At 40.2% G+C, this 19,802-nt stretch overlaps 1 protein-coding gene across 2 annotated transcripts in view; it reads left to right on the top strand.

The window, feature by feature from the left end:
* KDM1A (lysine demethylase 1A) overlaps nt 1–19,802 on the top strand; it is a 51,161-nt gene that overhangs the window by 14,199 nt on the left and 17,160 nt on the right. For both annotated transcript variants that reach the window (XM_040535054.1, XM_040535055.1), the window contains 11 exons: nt 1,963–2,041; nt 2,898–2,990; nt 5,143–5,249; nt 7,139–7,220; nt 8,854–8,948; nt 12,962–13,104; nt 14,016–14,106; nt 15,103–15,237; nt 17,236–17,309; nt 18,625–18,736; nt 19,122–19,254. In XM_040535054.1, coding sequence (XP_040390988.1) covers nt 1,963–2,041; nt 2,898–2,990; nt 5,143–5,249; nt 7,139–7,220; nt 8,854–8,948; nt 12,962–13,104; nt 14,016–14,106; nt 15,103–15,237; nt 17,236–17,309; nt 18,625–18,736; nt 19,122–19,254 — 1,144 coding nt within the window. The remainder of the gene's footprint in view (nt 1–1,962; nt 2,042–2,897; nt 2,991–5,142; nt 5,250–7,138; nt 7,221–8,853; nt 8,949–12,961; nt 13,105–14,015; nt 14,107–15,102; nt 15,238–17,235; nt 17,310–18,624; nt 18,737–19,121; nt 19,255–19,802) is intronic.

Raw genomic sequence — 19,802 nt, 5'->3', positions numbered from 1 at the left:
AATATGGATTATGGTCTTTGAACTCTTCCAGTTGAGAATGAAATCTTAGAATTCTGGTATGTAGTACTATGAAATAGATCCACGATCAAAAAGAACATCATTAAATTACTTGGGAATAAGTAGAAGTTATATGCTGTAGATAAAATTTGCCACAGTTGGCCTCCCAAATTATATGGAAACTTTCCTCTTCATTATGCTTGTATAATCTCCATTTTGTGTTATCTGTGAGGAGCTGAGAAGTTCACTAGTGTAATTGTAGAGAAATAACCAAAGAATAATTTTGGAATGTAAAAAGGTGTGGATATGCTATGTATGACCTAGGGTTACATGCTGAACAGCTAAATATGCTTTCAGTGTCATGGAGTAGTTCTTGGGGAAAACAATTGTGACTAATTTTATTACTCTTTCTAGCATGAAATGACATTTATTCTGCACTAGCAGCTCTAATTCTATTTCTGCTTCATTTTGAAGTGTAACTGTCATCTAAAATTCAGTAGTGTCCTTAAGAGTATGTTTTAACTTTTGGTTAGCCCTGAAGCAGTCTGGCAGTTGGACTCAACGATCTTCATTAGGTCCCTTCCAATTGAACTGTTCTATTCTGTTCCCTGTATGTACATGGTCAATATATTCCATGGTATTGTCTTATTTTGGTGAAGATGGATTGGATGATTAAAGGTCTGAGATAAATAGACTTAATTAGATGTCAGTTACTTCTGTAGCTTTTACAAAAATGTGAAATTAGATGCTGCAAAGTCAGATGCTGGCTAATGTTGCCAGCCCAATTAAAATATCACACAAAATACTGGCCATGCAAGTGGAAAGAATCACGGAATCATAGAACAGTTTTGGTTGGAAGGGACCTCAAAGATCATTGGGCATGGACACCTTTCACTAGACCAGGTTGATCAAAGCCCCATCCAGCCTGGCCTTGAATGCTTCCAGGGATGGGAGCATGCACAGCTTCTCTGGGCAACCCGTTCCAGTGCCCCACCACCCTCATAGTGAAGAATTTCTTCTTGATATCTAATCTAAACTTACCCTGTTTTTGTTTAAAGCCATTATGCCTTGTCCTATCACTGCACTCCTTGACAAAGAGTCGTCCCTCCCCAGTTTTCCTGCAATCCCCTTTAGGGAAGGCTGCTGTAAGGTCTCCCCAGAACTTTATCTTCTCCAGACTGAACAACCCCAACTCCCTCAGCCTGTCTTCACGTGAGAGGTGCTCCAGTCCTCTGATCATCTATGTGGTCCTCCTATGGACTCATTCTAATAGCTCCATGTCCTTCTTGTGTTGGGAGCCCCAGAGCTGAATGCAGTATTCCACGTAGGGTCTCATGAGAGCAGAGGGGAAGAATCCCCTCCCTCGCCCTGCTGGTCATGCTTCTTTTGTTGCAGCCCAGGATATGGTTGGCTTTCTGGGCTGCAAGCACACGTCTGGCTCATGTTGAGCTTCTTTGTCCACCAACACCCCCAGGTCCTTTTCATCAGGACTGCTCTCAATCTATTTTCTGCTCGGCCTATTCTGTACCACAACCTGTTCGTGGTTAAGGTTGCCCTTACCCAGATGCAGGACCTTGCACTTGGCCTTGTTGAGCTTTGAGGTTTGCACAGGCCCATGTCTTAAGCCTGTCAATGTCCCTAGGAGAAGGCTCTATGAAGCATTCTGGCTCTTATATTGGAGCTTTTTTTCTTTTGGTATATGTTTTCTTTTACATGTGATTAGGAGATTACCAACTTGACGTATTTACACCCGTTTAAAATGGTGTAGGTAAGTAAAATGGATTGTATTGTACATTAAAGAGCACTGGAAGGCAAGGTTCCTTGTAATTGGTGCATGTTGGATAGCACTACAGAAGGTTTGACGTGTTACAGCATTTCATCTCTTGTAAGTGTTTGGTTACAAATGTGTACATGGAAAACACTTATTTTGTTGCTTAATAATGTGTCTTACTATTTGTTTAACAGCTTCAGCTCTGGTTGGATAACCCAAAGATTCAGTTGACATTTGAGGCAACTATCCAACAACTAGAAGCACCTTATAATAGTAAGTCAAGTTTTTCACTGACAAAACTATACTTTATATATCATTTCAGTTTTTCAGATTTGGGAAAAAGCAGCTGAAAGTCAAGAGAGGACTTCAGATAGGTCCTTTTCTTTGTGTGGAATGAATGCCTGGCAAGCGTTTGGCTACAAAATGAAATGCTGCAATGTGCTAATGTTTCAAAGTTTGTTCTTTAGTAAAGAAAAATATCCATAGCAGAATTCACAAAAGCTGATAAGAGATGGGTCGTTACAGAAGCTTCTTGCAAGTAAATTCACATGCAGCTTTTAAATTTTGTTACAACTTAATGGTGGTTTGATGTTGTGAGAGTTTCTTGTTTGTAAGCTTTCTGGATGACGTTCAGAAGTTGCATCAGTCTTGAACAGTGTGACCACAAGCAAAGACAATACAAGAGCAAGGAGTTACAGCTTGCAAATATAGGACCTCCCACCGTTCTCAAAAAAGATTTTGATAAACTGGAAAAGAATGGAGGAGAGCTATAAAAAAAAAAAAAGTAATTAAAAGAAAGTAATGCTGAAATGAAAGCACATACGCTGTTAAGTATTGCAAAATAGTGAATTATCAGCATTACTAAAAAGAATTCAGTGCTGCCTGTTTTCCAGACAATATTCAAAACTACAGTATAGCATGGAAAACAATTCGTGGTTTCTAGAAAATTTTTACCTCTGTCTTCTGTCAGGAATATGGATTCTTCAGTAGAGCAGCTGGGGGTGCAGAAATGGATGTGTTCAGTGTGATTTTGCTGGGTTGCTGCTGTGACATACTTGGTTGTGAATGTTTTTAATAGTTATGTGCTGCTGAGCATACAGAGTAATTTTAAAATGTTAAAATTTTTTAGGTGATACAGTGCTAGTTCACAGAGTACACAGCTATCTGGAGCGGCATGGACTAATCAACTTTGGTATCTACAAAAGAGTGAAGCCCCTTCCAAGTAAGGAACTTGAAAGCTGTGTCTAGATGGAGTTTTGCTTGTATTATTCTGGAATCTGATAAGACAAATTTTGGAGCACCTTTTAGTCTATTTTTAGGATTGTGGTGCTGTGACAGTAATTAAGGCTTACAAGACATCTGGCTAGATCTTCATTGTCTAGATCTTCACTGGAACAGGCTGCCCAGGGGGGTTGTAGAGTCTCCTTCTCTGGAGACATTCAAAATCCGCTTGGACGCGTTCCTGTGTGACTTGATCTAGGTGTTCCTGCTCCGGCAGGGGGATTGAACTAGATGATCTTTCAAGGTTCCTTCCAGTCCCTAACATTCTGTGTTTCTGTGATGTTCATGGTTTTCATTCTGGCATGGAGAAGCCATGTGTTGTTAAGTTGATAACTTTTAAGAGGGAAAAATCTTAGCAAACCTCCTGTAGTTAATTCTGTGGCTGTTTAACTGTCTAATGAGTTATCCTATTCTGTCTAGTGAGTTACCCTATTCCCTCATTGGAAGAACTAGATAGAAATACCGTATTGTACTTAATTCTCTTATTTGTGAAATTCAAGCATCATATAAGCAATTTCTGAACTTGGCTGTCCTTAGACCCAGTGAAAAGGTGGCTGATGAAAAATGCTTACTGTGCATGAACAATTACTGTAATATTGGGACAGACTGTAAAAACTTCGGCACTACTTAGATACACCAAAACTCAGCATTCCTATTCAGGTGTCATGTGTTTCAGCACCTGAGGTTTGAACTGGACCTATTGGTCTCTGCAATACACATTAAACCTGCTTTATGTTATCTGCACATGTGGTATAAAGCACAGTTCATTCTTGATACTCCATATTGTCTGTACAGTTGGTGTTTTTCTAATCAGTTACCGTATAATGGCAGTTTTTTGGTAATGTTAAAAAAAAAAACATCTAGTTTCATAGGCGAATTGTTTTCTTTGGAAACTTTGGAAAATTGGTTTAACTTAAGCTGGCCTCTTCATAAGGAAAGGGGGTAGTTAAAGCTTGTAATGTAGCGACTTTGTCAGCTCACTGTTACCTGCCTTGGAGGTAAGCTCCTCCAAAAAAGCTGGGGGGGGCCTTTGGATATGCTTTGGACAATCGAACCCCAACTTCATGAGGAACAAAATGCAGTAACTCCCAGCTAGCATAGTCAGCATGGGTCTTTCAGAGCTGTTAGTTTAGGTCAGAGTGGTCTTGCTTGGCCTAAGCATATTCCTGTAGGGCCATCTTTACCCCAGGTCTGATATGTTTGCTCTGTTCTATTGATGACAGATATCTAATAAATTAGCCTCATTTATAAAATTCAACTTTTTAATTATTATTTTTAGGTGAGGACTTAGAAGACGAGCTTTTGTAGCTGCTGGTGGTTGTTATTTCTCTGGAGACTTTTCTAGGAGTCTTTCTCTCTAATGTGTTTGTATATTGAATGATTTAAGTAGATTTTTTTGTTTTCAATTTCTACTTCTTTATAAAGCAGTCTCTGCATATAAAGTTTGAAGAAAGTTGAAGGGTAGTTGACAGGTGCAAAATGAATGACTGATGGAGAATGACCATGAAGTAAACTTAACCTGCATTAAAAGGAGTTTAGATGTTAACAGTAGCTAATGTCTAACATTAACTAGACTAACAGTTATATGAAGTTTTATTCATTCATTGATAACTAACTTGAAATAAGTTAGATTTACTGTGCTCAAGTGTTCCTGTAGCATAAGAGATGCTGATGAAAATCTTTATCCAGCTCCAAAGCTTTCCAGGTTTTGTTCTTCTGGGTCAGGAGGAAATAAAGCTGTGATACTTTGTACCACAGAAATTAATAAGAATCAGATTCTTCAAATAGTTTTTTTCCTTCTGTTTTCTTTCTCATCATAGATGCGCTACTGACCAATTTCTCTTGTACTTTTCTAATGAAACAGGTACAAGAACATTTTTGAAGTATTTTACTGTTACATATTACTTACATGTTTACCTCGATTTTATTTCTGTGGCTAATCAGTTTGTTAAAAAGCTTTTACTGCCTGAATTGCCAATGAGAAGAAAGCTGCTTTTCATTCCTGATGTCTCTTAGACACAACTTGAACTTCACTGCTTACGCTGTAGTGATGCACATATATAGCCTATGACTTATTTTTTTCCTTTCTTTAGCCAAGAAGACTGGAAAGGTGATCATTATTGGTTCTGGAGTCTCGGGGTTGGCAGCAGCTCGCCAGTTGCAGAGTTTCGGGATGGATGTCACAGTTCTGGAAGCCAGGGTATCAATATCTGTGCTATTTTACTTTTATAATGAAATTTAAGCAGTAACTGCATTTGGCGCTACCATAAGACTTAGTATTCCAGCAGCATGGCCAAAGATGGGTAAACTCATTTCTTGCAGCCAGGTGGAAGGTATGGGAGTACTAAACTTGTCTCACTAGAGAACAAGAATATATGTTCTCATTAGGAGTTGTCTAATGCTTTGTCAGGAGAGAACTGTATAGTCAGGTGCTAGTGCCATATGCTTACCACCAGTAATATCTGGAATCTTCTTCCTTTGGTGATTAAGAACTGATTTTTTTCATTGGAAAGTAGAATACAAGTCTGTATTTCAAGAACTTGCCCATAAAATACAATCATTTTTTGGAATTGCATTATGTAGTTAGGTGGGGTTATTTGTTGCACTGTTCAATTAATCATTCATTCATTCTTTCCTTGTTTATTACTGTGTGCTTAACGTAAGTTGTGAAATTGTATAGAGCTAGATTTGCCTGATGTATGAACTGGCTGATTATTCTTTCAATAATAACATCTTTTATAAGTAGCTGTAAGTAGAATCTCGTTGACTTAATTTTTTTCATATCTAATCAGCTAGAAACAGATTAATACTAATTTTAAATAATTGAAACCATAGACTAATTACTTTGGAATTTATCTTAGTTTACTTCCTGACTTCATTTTGTTAATATGTTTGCTTGGGACACTTCTAGCACAGATTGTGTGAGGTTGTTTCTATTGGAGTAATGTGTCAGACTTTTCTTTGTTTTGCTAGCTACTGCTCTTATTCACAGGTAGCAAGAGCTGCAGGCTATGTGCTTCCCAGGTTGCATACCACTAGAGCAAAGGAGAACACGATAATCTAATTGTTTAGGTCTCTCTTGCACACCTGAATGCATCGTGGTTTTGTGTTTTCTTTCTTAAGATGGAAGATAGGAATCCATGCTGTAATTTGGGTTTTGTTTTGTGCATCTGATGACGCTTTTTATGACCAGTACATAAATTTGGCAGAAGGATATTTTAGAGAAACTCAACATGTTTTTGAGTTTTTTGCTCTTTTTAAGGGTGTTTGGTGTTTTCATGCATTATGATTTCAATGATTTAGGGTAACTTCCTTGTGTCCACTCATTTTCTGTAACTTTCAGACTACCAGTAATGTTTACATGCTTCTGAATTTCTGACTTTATTACAAAAAATCAGAATTTACAGTATCATCTGAATTAGTAGCTATATGGGATATTTGCTCCTAGTTAATTGATTTTTGTCAGATAACATCCTACAAGCTGGACTGAGCATAGGAAAAGAAGGCCTTTTTTGCTTTTTCTTTCTAAGTTTACTGTGGTAGGAAGAGAAGTGTCATTCTTTAGTCAATGTGCCAAGAATAAAACCCTTTTTTTCCCTGTTTCTAAAATGGTCTGTTGATTTGTGGTTGTTGTCTTGATTTATAGCTGGCTCTTTGGCAGAAAATAAATATGAAAAATTGTCAGATGGTGTTCCTAACCCTTAAATTTAGTTGTCGGGCACACTTGAATCATTTCTAGGGTAGCTATTGGGATTTGTGGTAGGGAGTGGAGGAAGACACTGTAGTACATAACTTAATCTATCCATTGGCTGGCAATGAAGGATTTTTCTTAGAATCACAGGAAGTCTAGCTGTACAAGTCAGTGTAGACTTCTCTTAACTTTTTTAATGCAACTTCAGCATTTTATCCGTTAACTCAGGCAAATTAATTGAGATCAAGTATTCATTTAAAGAGCTTCTTTTAAAAAAATGTTTATTGAACCTTTGGCTGTGAGAATGTTTAGTGCATGTTCTGTAGAAGCTTGTGACGACTTAAGCTGAATTTGCTAAATGTGTTACCAGGGTTTTAAAATATTGTGCTTTTCAAAAGGACCGAGTAGGAGGAAGAGTCGCTACCTTTCGCAAAGGGAACTATGTAGCAGATCTGGGAGCAATGGTGGTAACAGGACTTGGTGAGTTTTTCAAAGTAACCAGGGGGGTGCAGAGGAAATCTGCAGGTCAAGATGCTACAAATCTGAAGTCTTAGGTTGTTTCAATTACTAGCCAAAATAATTGTTTCTTAACACCAGAACTAGATGTTCTTGTTTGACCTCTTTGGCAGTTAGCATTTTTCATCAGTGATTTTTCGTAATAAATGTGAGCTCACGCCAGAAGTTGGGATTTTTATTTGGTGGCCTAGGTTTGATTGGTCACTGAAGTTGTGCAGGTGTTTGTTACATCATTAAACTGTTGTAAAAGCATTTTATTTGGTTTGCTCGTGCTTAGTGGAATTCTTTCCTCTTTCCTTGGCTTGCTGTCCTTTTGTGTGTCTGTTCCTTTGCCTAGTTCCTATAAGATGGTATCTCCACTGGGTACACTGCACTTAATGGACAAGTATTTCTAAAGCTGCTGTACTCAGCTGCCACTGGCCTCTGAGCTGAGGTCCAAGGACTGAATCGCTAGGTAACCTATCTGTTTTGTAGTTAAGTCTGTATTAAATTGCATACAGAAACTTTTTCCAGAGTATTGAATTTGCACACTCATGGTAAAACAGATTTAAGGTTTCCTGGTGAAAGACTAATATTTTTATATTTAATTAATCATGAGTGTTTCCTTCCCAAAAGAATCTATCCTTAGTCCTGAACTTGAATCATATCTTGCTGTACTGACGGAGATAGCAGATAGTTTGAAGGGCATCCTTCATGTTTCTGAATCTGGAAAGGAGGGATGACTACTGAAAAAGTTAAAATTCAGGAAGGCAAAAGACTGAAGTTGTGGGATATTTTTTGTTTTTGTTAGTTTTCTTTAGCAAGTAAACTGTGGAAAAATGATTTTTTTAGTTCACCAAGTACCTTCTAGGTAATTGAATTTGAAACACTTGAACTTATTGAACCTACTTCAAAACATTGTTTTGCTTGTCCGGTTGCATCTCTAATGACAAGAAGGTATTAGTGTGGCTTAAATTCCCTGTGGGTTGAACTAACGTTCCAGATTGGTCAGTTGGCAGAATCAGAGAACATTGCAAAGCTTTTCCCAAAGGTTTGCTTTGTAATGTAAATCCATGTCACTTCCTCTCCCCTGTATGCCATTTCCTATTTGTGTCAGTGCTTTCCCTATCCTCTGCCATATTTACAGACTTTGATGCTTAGTGATTTCTGCCTTCCTTGTGTTTCTGCATGGAATCTCTTAGATTTTCTAATATTTTTATTTACACATCTTCCAGGTAGAGTTGGTGTGCATGGTTCATCTTCATACATCGTATTTACTAGTGTTGCTTGCTGATGCTCCACTATGTTTTTAGGGACTGAATTCTTAATGTTACATGTCAGCAGACTCATAAAGCTCCTGAATTTACTGTGCAATTGCAGAAACTTTCCTATGTTCTTTAAACACTCTGGACGTTTTGAAAACATGCTTATAGCTATAAACTCTTGATCTTGCTAAGGTTGCTGCCACCCACTTTTATAATCAACATTTTTACAATTGTCCCTTAAGTGTTGGTGGGCAGGTGTTTTTTCATTTTAAAATAGTTTATAATGTGATTTTTTTTATTTAATTGCAGACAGACTTTTCAGAAGTACTCTAACTGTACAAAATGTTTTCCAGGAGGAAATCCTATGGCTGTAGTCAGCAAACAAGTGAATATGGAATTGGCTAAGATCAAACAAAAATGCCCACTTTATGAAGCAAATGGACAAGCTGTAAGTCTGACACTATTTTCATAAATCTCTTAAAAAGAAATAGTATCTCAAATGTATTTGTTTTCTGCCTGCTGATCAAGCATGAGATAGCTTCCAGGAAGAGGGGGAGGTAGTAATGAAAGCATGTGCCCTCTTGAGGCACTGTAGTAGTATTTTAGCATATCTGCACTTGTTTTTCTAAAAGCTGTTTTTTCAGGTGAGTTTTTAACTTTGAGATTTCAGAGATTTTGTGGAAACCAAACTCCTGTTTGTTTCTCCCTCCCAGTCCAATTACTTTTTTTCCTTATGCAGTTGTCTGTCTCTCTCTTCCTTGAAACAGTTGTCTGCTGTGCTCGGCCTCTACCTTTTCACAGAATCACAGAATTGTTTAGGTTAGAGTGAACCTCTAGAGGTTATCTGGTCCAACCCTTCTGCTCAGGCAGGACCACTTAGAGCCACTTGACCAGAACCATGTCCAGACTTTTGAACATCTCCAAGGATGGAGGCTCTACAACCTCTCTGGGCAATGTTATATGGTGTTCTATCACCTGCACAGTATGGAAGTGTTCAGACAAACTCTTGTGCTCCGGTTTGTGCCCATTGCCTCTTATCCTGGCACTGGTCACCACTGAAAAGAGCTTGGCTCTGTCCTCCTTGCACCTTCCTTTATGGTATTTATAGACATCGATAGGATCTCCCCGAGCCTTTTCTTCGCTAGGCTGAACAGTTCCAGCTCTCTCCGCCTTTCCTGCCTATCCTCATAGGAATCATAGAATGTCCCAAGTTGGAAGGGACCCACAAGGATCATCGGGTCCAATGTCTGGCTCTGCACAGGTCTGCACAAACATTCAGACCATATGTCAGAGATCATAGTCCAAATGCTTCTGAAACTGACAGGCTTGGTGCTGTGACTACGTCCCTGGGGAGCCTGTTCAATTGTGTGACCACCCTCTGGGTGAAGTGCCTTTTCCTGATATCCAAACTGAAACTGCACTGTCACAGCTTGACTTCATTCCCTCAGGTTCTATTGCAGGTCACCAAAGAGAATAGATCAGCACTTGCCCCTCCACTCCCCCTCGTGAGGAAGCTGTAGACTGTGATGAGGTCTCCCCTCAGCCTCCTCTTTTCCAAGCTGAACAGGCCAAGTGACCTCAGCTGTTCCTCATACGTCTTCCCCTCTAGGCCCTTCACCATCTTTGTAGCCCTAGGATAGATTCTCTAGTCCCTTAATCATCTTTGTAGCCATTCACTGGCCTCTGTCCAGTATCTCCGTGTCTTTCTTGTACTGGGAGGTCCAGAACAGGACATACTACCTCCAGGTGTGGCCTGTGTTCATTCACTATCAATATTCACTGTATTCAGTGCTGAATACGGCTTAACTTCCCTTGACCTGCTAGCAATGCTTTGGCTAGTGCAGCCCAGGTTGTTATATACAGATAGCCTTCTTTCTATTGCTGGCTCACGTTCAAATTGGTGTTCACCAGGAACCCCTATGTTCTTTTCTGTCAAGCTGCTTTCCTGCTCAGCAGCCCCAAGCATGTCCTTGTACCTGGGGTTGTTCATCCCCAAGTGCAGGGCTTTCTACTTTTCCTTGTTGAACTTTGTGAGGTTCCTATTAGCCCATTTTTCCAGCCTGTCAAGGACCTTCTGGATGGCAGCATGACTCTACGGTGTATCAGCCACTCTTCTCAGTTTTGTATCATCTGCAAACTTGCTGAAGGTATGTATGCTCTGCCCTGTCATTAATGACAATTGAACATAACTGGACCCACTAGTTACTGGCCTACAACTAGACTTTGAGCCACTGATCACAACACTCTAGGCCTAGCCATTCAGCCAGTTTTTAACTCACATCCATGTCTGCCCATCCATCCCATGGATCAACAGCTTGTCTATGAGGATATTATAGGAGACCTGAAGTGCGGGTAGAGACTAACCTCTGCTTTCCTTTCACCTATCAGGTTAGTCATTTCATTGTAGAAGTTTATCAAGTTGGTCAGGCATGACCTCCCCTTGGTGGATCCATGTTTGACTACTCCTGGTATCTTTCTTGTTCTTTGTGTGCCTGGAAATGGTTTCCAGGATTAACTACTGGGTGCCTCTATCTCACATTCAGATGACTCACTGTTTATATCTGATGGCCCCGTGTGGCTTAGAGTTGGGTGGACCAGTTTCATTGTTTGTAGGCACATTTGGCTTCTCAGTGTTGGTGGTGGTGAACCTGTTTTGTACATCTAAGCCCTTAGGTGGCACAGGTGTCTTCCATTTGGTGCCAAAAGTCACCAGTTTCCATCCTTCATCTTCAGAGTTTATGCTTACTTCAACAATGGGCACAACACTGTCAGGGTCTTTCATGCAGTTGGGGTCACAGGCTTTTCAAGCAGTAACAGAGAAGATCCTGTTTACTTATATTTCTTTTTCCCTGAATACTGTGCAGCCTGCTTTCTTCCTCTGGTTAATCTTTCTGCTTGACAGCATAGCTTCACCAAAATGGCACATCTTCTGCGGGACAGGACTATCTTTCCTTGCCTCAGAGAGAGGCCCCAGGCATTCCCTGCACTCAGGGACCTGGAGGGCTGCATCTGCCATCTGAAGCTCTGTCTGTGATGAAGTCTTCACCCTATCAGGCATAGCTCCTCTAACACTTATGGGTGGAAGGGTCTGCACCATGTTACCACCATACCTGAAACCGCCACAGAGATATGTATTCAACTGTGGGCCCCGTTCTGCACAAGCTGCTGCATTTGTTGGCTGTTTCTGCGCTTTTGTTGCTGCTGCTACTGTTTTTCCCTGAAATAAGTCCATTCTGGCTGTTCTACGTATCTCTTGAATTATAAAGAAATGACTAATCACTGCCAGCTGGTTGAATGCATGCAACAGTTCAGAAATAGCATTCTTGAACTGGGATTCACAATCTTAATTAGCTTTATTTCTGTCCTCTGTAATGTCTGGCTCCATGAACTTGTATACATCTGGCTCGCCTAAGTTGTCCCTAATTTGTTTTTTCCCTACTATTGATCTCCCTTCACACACTCTGCTGCTAGGAAGAGAGACTTTGAAGTCCTGGGAGCAGAACTTTGCTCATGATGACTGAGACAGAGAAATTGAATACTTCAGTCTTCTCCATGTCCATTACCACAAGATTCCTACTAGGTTCAGCAGTAGGTCTTTGTAATCCTTGATACTTTTTTGTTTTTGCTGCTGCTATGTCTGAGCTCTTTTGCTTAACATCTCAGTTTTGACTGGCTCATTTCTGTTTTTTGTCATGCTATCTCTGCATGCTTGGGCAGTGATTCCTCATTCCTCACAGATGGCATGTGTTGTTAAAAGAGATACTTAAGCTCAAACTTGGAAGATGGAGCTTTAAATGATCGTCACAATTACCATCAGTTTCTTGAAACTGGGGCTCTAATTTTAAGTTTCAGTCTCTTTTCAGGAGAGTTGCCCTATACCTCTTTATCCAGTAAGGATGTTATGAAAGGGACTGTTGCTGAACTCACCTTCCAATAAGAAAATCTTTGTGTGTCCATACATTGGTTTGATTTCATTATAGAAGAGAAGTTGGTTATGGTCATCATTTGCCAGCTCTTCTTGTAGCTCTTTGGTCAGACATCCTGGCAAAGTGCTTTTATGTTGTACAGACCTCGGTGTCTGACCATCTGGGAGAGCTAAGTGTATTAAATTTATTTTTATAAGTGCTGGTCTGAGCCACTTTTTTGTTACATTCTTGAAGGTTCACCCTAGTTAAGGGCAAGTCATACGTTCGTACAGTGGTGCCCAGAAAAAAGGTATCTGCACCCAGCCTTGCTCATTCCCCTGATTTGAGGAATGGTAACATTTTGAATTTTAGGTATGAGGTGGTGTGAATTTAGACTGCACTAGAGAAAGTAATATATTATTGCTGTGGTTTCTGTTAAAATGTTCTCTGCTACTCCAGTGTCCTGTCTGAGACAGGCTGAGAGCTTTTGTGACCTATATTTTCTCTCCTTACTTGTGAATAGGTTATCAAACAAACTTTCTTCTTTGACTTCTAGGTTCCAAAAGAGAAAGATGAAATGGTGGAGCAAGAATTCAATCGTCTGTTGGAAGCCACCTCCTATCTCAGTCATCAGCTGGATTTTAATGTTCTCAATAATAAGCCTGTCTCCCTAGGTCAGGCTCTGGAGGTTGTCATACAGTAAGTGACTTTGTTCTTCACAGTAGAATTTCCTATTTTACGGGGGATTATCCAAAAGAAATATGAAATAACTGTGATGCTACTAGCTGTTTGGCTGCTTCTATGTTCTTGTTTACATGTTTCTTGTTTAAAATAGCAAACATTTTGTTAGAAAGCTTCCTGACAGTCACTACTACAGTAACTGATAGTAGATAATTGACTTAATATGCATTGGTGTACTTACTACATACTTACTAGGCCTGGAGCCTCTTCCCTGTGAGGAAAGACTGAGAGACCTGGGTCTGTTCAGCCTTGAGGAAAGAAGACTGAGAGGGGATCTTATTAATGTTTACAAATATCTGAAGTGTGGGAGATGGAGGGATTTGGCCAACCTCTTTTCAGTGCTTTGTGGGGACAGGACAAGGGGCAATGGGCAAAAAATGGAGCACAGGAAGTTCCGCACCAACATGTGGAAGAACTTCTTCACAGTGAGGCTGACGGAGCACTGGAACAGGCTGCCCAGGGAGGTTGTGGAGTCTCCTCCTCTGGAGATATTCAAGGCCTGTCTGGATGCCTACCTGGGCAACGTGCTCTAGGGAACCCCTGCTCTGGCGGGGGGGGGTGGACCCAATGATCTCTTGAGGTCCCTTCCAACCCCTACAATTCTGTGATTCTGTGATACTCCAACTAAAAGGTAATGGCATTTATAATATGCTTTTTAATAACATCAGGCAACTTAAGGCTTGTCTTTTAGCCAGTCAAGTATCATTTATTTACAGAAAGTTTTATGAATTTTCTAGTTCCTGTACTAGTATTTACTTAAAATATCCTATATGCTTGTACGCATTACACCATTGAGTTTATAATAATGAGTTTTCTTAATACTGCTAGGATTTTATACTGAGCTGACTCTTACTTTTTGCCTATTATAGATTGCAGGAGAAACATGTGAAGGATGAGCAGATTGAACACTGGAAAAAAATTGTGAAAACACAGGAGGAATTGAAAGATCTTCTTAACAAGGTCAGGTTTTGTTCAGTGATGATGATTAGAACAGGAAGCTAGCTCTATCTTCCTCTAATGGTGGCAAAATGTTCCAAAACAAACACAAACAATAAAAAACAGATGCTATTAATGCTGTTCTTAAAAATATCTGTTCATTTAAGGCCTGCCAGGAAGCACTGTTATGACAAAGGAGCACCAAAAACTTTTTAAATTCACGCTGCATTTCTAACCTTCAAAATTTTTTCTCTTCCCTTTCAGAAATAATTAGGGAAAGTACCTAACTTTTTACATAAAAGGACAATAAGTACTGCAAAAAAATCTTTTAAAGGAATTCATTTAAGTAGAGAACTAATGTAAAAGTTCAGTAGTTTTCTCTGTTTGAGAGGATTTTGTCCCCATATGTAAAGTAGAGCACGTGTTTGAGCAGAAGACTAAAATGTCAATCTGGGAAAAGAAAGGGAGGTGACAGACATGATCAAACAGTGTTGTGTCATAGCTTCCATTAGAGATGTTGATAATGACTAAGGCTCTTGGAGGGGGGGGCAGAGGGAATAGTATTTTAAAATGTTTACTTTGCTTACCGGTGGGAATAACTGTGAAAACACTTTGAAAGTTAAGTGCTTGGAGGAGAGGATAATCAAACCTGTGATTTGTAGTGTAGAAACACTGTTTAGGCCATCTCTGGAGTCCAACTTAGAATGTTTTTGGTTGTAGTAGGTAGGATCTTCTCCGCAGAAGTTTCTCAAATGAAAGATGTCTGAGGACAGCTGATCTTATTTTTCATTTGCAAGGTGTTTTGTTAGAAGTCAGTGATGTTGGGTTTAAGCATGTTATTTTGAGGCTGGTTGTATCTATTTTGGCTTTGTGGAGGTAGAATTGCATATAGGTAACATCTGGAAATCTCTGGTATAATGGCATACTTTGAGATGAATATCCATTTTACACGGTAACTCATATGAAATCTACCTACTCTCCTTATTTTCTTTTTCCCTTTTCCTACTACACCTTAAAAAGATGGTGAATTTAAAAGAGAAGATTAAAGAACTCCATCAGCAGTATAAGGAAGCATCAGAAGTGAAGCCACCTCGGGATATTACAGCAGAGTTCCTTGTGAAAAGTAAACACAGAGATCTGACTGCGCTTTGCAAGGTAAAGGACGATGTACATGCGACATTTAATCATAGAATCAGAGTCATAGAATATCCTGAGTTGGAAGGGATATGGTTGGCTTTCTGGGCTGCAAGCACACGTCTGGCTCATGTTGAGCTTCTTTGTCCACCAACACCCCCAGGTCCTTTTCATCAGGACTGTTCTCAATCCATTGTCTTCCCAGCCTGGTTTTATGGTTAAGGTTGCCCTTACCCAGATGCAGGACCTTGCACTTGGCCTTGTTGAACTTTATGAGGTTTGCACAGGCCAACCTCTCAGGCCTGTCCAGGCCCCTCTGATGGCATCCCTTCCCTCCAGCATGTCAACCGCACAACACAGCTTGGTGTCATCAGCAAGCTTGCTGAGGGTGTACTCAGTTTCACTGTCCATGTCACCAACAAAGATGTTAAACATCACCGGTCCTGGTACTGACCCCCTGGGGAGTATCACTTGTTACTTATCTCCACTTGGACACTGAGGTGTTGACTGCATCTCCTTGAGTGTGACCATCCAGCCGATTCCTTACCCACTGATTGGTCCATCCATCAAATCCACATCTCTCCAATTTGGAGATGAGTGTGTTGTGCAGGACAGTGTCAAATGTTTTACATATGTCCAGGTAGATGATGTCAGGTGATCTTCCCCTATCCACCAAGGCTGTAACCCCTTCAAAGAAGGCCACCAGATTTGTCAGGCATGATCTGCCCTTAGTGAAGCCACGTTGGCTGTCACCAATCACCTCCTTCTTTTCCATGTGCCTGAGCATAGTTTCCAGGATGATCTGCCCCAAGATCTTGTCAGGCACAGCGGTGAGACTGGCCTGTAGTTCTGCAGGTCTCTTCTTTTTGTCCCATTTTAAAAAATGGGGGTTATGGTTCCCCTCTTCCAGTCAGTGGGAACTTCACCAGACTGCCATGACTTCTCAAATATGATGGATGAGATTAAGACAGGGAGATTGCTCAACAGTTGCTGTGATGAGTAAAACAGTGTCAGGGAGGATTAATTCATTGCTAATTGATAACAGAGTAGGGCAGTGAGAAGTAAAAACACATTCCCTGCACTCCACTTCTTCCCCAGCTCTGCCTGGACTCCTCTCCATAGGCTGCAGATCTGGCCTGGTAGTCTGCTCCATTGGGTTGCAGGTGGACAACCTGCTCCACCATGGTCCTCTCCACAGGCTGCAGGGAAATTTCTGCTGTGGCACCTGGAGCACCTTCTGCCCTCCTTCACTGACCTTGGTGTCTGCAGGTCTGTTTCTCCACTTCTCATTCTTCTTTTCCAGATGCTGTTGTGCAGCAATTATTTCCTCTTGTAAATATTCTCTCTGAGACACAGCTAGTGGCTCAGCTGTGGCCAGTGGCAGGTCCCTTTTGGAGCTGGCTGGACTCTGTCTCTTTAACATGCAGCACCTTGTGGAACTCTTCTCACAGAGGCCACCCCTGCAGCCCCTTGCAACCAAAACCTTGGCATGTAATCCCAATGCCGAAAGAAAATGATTTTATACAATTCTATTGTAGGTTTGTTTGTTTGATGGAATTCTAGAGGAAAATTGAACTAGATCATGTCTTTGCTTTTTGTAAGTTTACATCTGCCTTGGAAAACTCTACATTTAATATTAACTATAGTTTTTTAATAGAGAAATAAGAATAGAAATAATATTGTGTAGTATGAAAGAGCTCGCAGTACTCTAAGAACACTGAAAATTCTGGAACTATTATGGATCTTCATGTTCTTCAGATGTGAGCATGCTAAAAATTTCAGGAATTTAAACACTACTTTTTTCTGCATTGCAACGTAAGTTTCTGCATAAGTGAACAGCAGAAAGGCAAAATAGGTGGATTAAATGTTGAAAAAATAAAGGACTTGATTTAGATTCCACCGAAGCCCATCAGTCTTCCACTTACGTCTCTTATAATTAATCCGGTTTGATGCTACATGATGTCTCTAAGTCCTTTTGAATATGAACTGATTTTAATGTTAGCTTTTAATCCTATTTAGGAGTATGATGAATTGTCAGAAACACAAGGAAAGCTGGAGGAGAAGCTACAAGAACTTGAAGCCAATCCACCAAGGTAAAGATATGAACTATAAAAATGAATACTTAGGAAAGCAGGAAGGTTTTTTGTTTGTTTTACTTCATAGTATATTTAAAAAAAAAAAAGCCATGTTTTTCTTTTAATCATGGTACCTCGCACAAACATGAAGTATGAGTTCCCTCAGTTTTAGAACTTGTCTTTCTTGGTTGTAGAAGTCAGAATCATAGAATATCTCGAGTTGGAAAGGACCTACAAGGATCATTGAGTCCAGCTCCTGGCACCACACAGGTCTACCCAGAAATTCAGACCATATGACTAAGAGCACAGTCCAAATGCTTAAACTCCGACAGGCTAGGTGCCTGGGGAGCCTGTTTCAGTGCATGACAACCCTCTCAGTGAAGAATCTTTTCCTGATACCCAGCCTGAACCTCCCCTGTTGCAGCTTGACACCATTCCCTTGGGTCCTATCACTGGTCACTAAAGAGAAAATATTGGCGCCTGCCCCTCCAATCCCCTGTAGACCATGATGAGGTCTCCCCTCAGCCTCCTGTTTTCCAGGCTAAACAGGCCAAGTGATCTCAGCTGCTTCTCATAAAGTCTTCCCCTCTAGGCCCTTCACCATCTTAGTAGTACTCCTCTGGACACTCTCCAACAGTTTAATGTCCTTTTTGTACTGTGGTGCCCAGAACTGCACACAGTACCTCGAGGTGAGGCTGCACCAGCGCAGAGTAGAGCGGGACAATCACTTCCCTCGACCGACTAGCAATGCCGTGCTTGATGCACCCCAGGATATGGTTGGCCCTCCTGGCTGCTGGGGCACGCTGCTGGCTCATATTCAGCTTGCTGTCAACCATAACCCCCAGATCCCTCTCTGCAGGGTTGTTCTCCAGCATCTCATCACCCAGTCTGTACATGTGACTCAGGCCAAAAGAAGGTGGTTCTTAGGATGTATTACAGCAGTAATCCTTGCTGTAACCAGTGCCTGATCTCAAGAAGCCTTTCAGATTTGAAATCCCTGTCAATGATAACATACCTACTCTGCTTATTTTGGCATACTGTGGCAGATTATAAGGATGTACGTTGCTCTGTATGACTATACTAGTTTTTTAGTCTTCTGTATTTATGCTACTTAAGACATGATTTATTTAACAGTCTTTATTTCTGAAGTTGTTTCTAGCTTCATTTAGCGTGTTATATATGAGTCCTTCTTTGAAAATGTGATTTTGCTGTTTTTTGTCATTTTTAAAAAATTTCTCCTCTAAGAAGGGACTGAAACACATTTTCAAAAACAGTGCATTTGCATTCTGCTCTGGCAAACTTAAATGTCTTTTGTATTGTATTTTTTTTCCAGTGATGTCTATCTGTCTTCAAGAGACAGGCAAATACTTGACTGGCATTTTGCAAACCTAGAATTTGCTAATGCTACACCCCTCTCTACACTTTCACTGAAGCATTGGGACCAGGTAGCTAACTAATGTATTTGTTCAGTAATATACTAAAAACTTATGCTATATTTATTTCACTCTCATGGAAGTTCCTCTGCGTTAATGGTTCTGAACTCTTTGAGTGGTATCTGCTTTTATGCAGATACTGTTCTCTTACATGGCTGTTATTTGCTGATGAAAATCCAGGAAGCTTTTTATTAGTGCTGAAACATTCTATAATAATGCTGTCTCCTGAAAGCTTCTGTACTTATTACTTGACTAATAAAATAAGTTTTCAAATTCATCAGACTTACCATTTGAAAGTTTTTATTGAAAACATTTTGCTACTATTCAGAGTTGCTGATTGTCTATTGAGTGATGTGATTTCGTTATAAATGCATGCTTTTATGCATCTTTGTTTCAGGATGACGACTTTGAATTCACAGGCAGTCACTTGACTGTGAGGAATGGATATTCCTGTGTGCCTGTAGCCTTAGCAGAAGGGTTGGATATTAAATTAAACACAGCGGTTCGACAGGTTCGCTATACAGCTTCAGGTACATGAAACCACCTCTTGAAAGCTGCTCTGAGGAAGTATAATCATAGAAATTCGGTGCTTCTGGTTTGATCTTATAAAACCTTTCTATCGTATTTTAGGTTGGAAAAAGCCACATTTCTTGTTGCATTTAATTGTGTAGGAAGCTTCTAGGGATTAATAAATCTTTAATATTTTTTGCTTGTTCCTGTGGCTGCTTTGAATCCATCCTTTTCAGCTGGATTTACTGATACATAGGTTCACTTTGTTGGGATTGAAGATTTTGGACTAAGAGGTCTTGGACCGCTTAAGGTACCACAGGCTTTGGTATTAGGAGTATAACTAAATATGAGATGGACTCAGATGAATGGAAGGAATACACCTTTTCATTGTTCTTCAAAACACTGGGCTCAAGAAACTGTCAGCTGGGAGAGTAATTCAGTGATAGGCTCGTTCTCTACTTGCTATTTAGTTAACGCATATATTTAAATCTCATTTATTAGCCTAGATTAACTTTTAGCCTAGTGTGGCCATCCTTGGATGCATTGTAAATTCTGCTTTTTGGTATTC

This window comes from Cygnus olor, chromosome 23 (genome assembly GCF_009769625.2).
Source record: "Cygnus olor isolate bCygOlo1 chromosome 23, bCygOlo1.pri.v2, whole genome shotgun sequence".
NCBI lineage: Eukaryota > Metazoa > Chordata > Aves > Anseriformes > Anatidae > Cygnus > Cygnus olor.
Note: the sequence above shows the minus strand (reverse complement) of the source record. Positions and strands in the feature narration are given on the sequence as shown.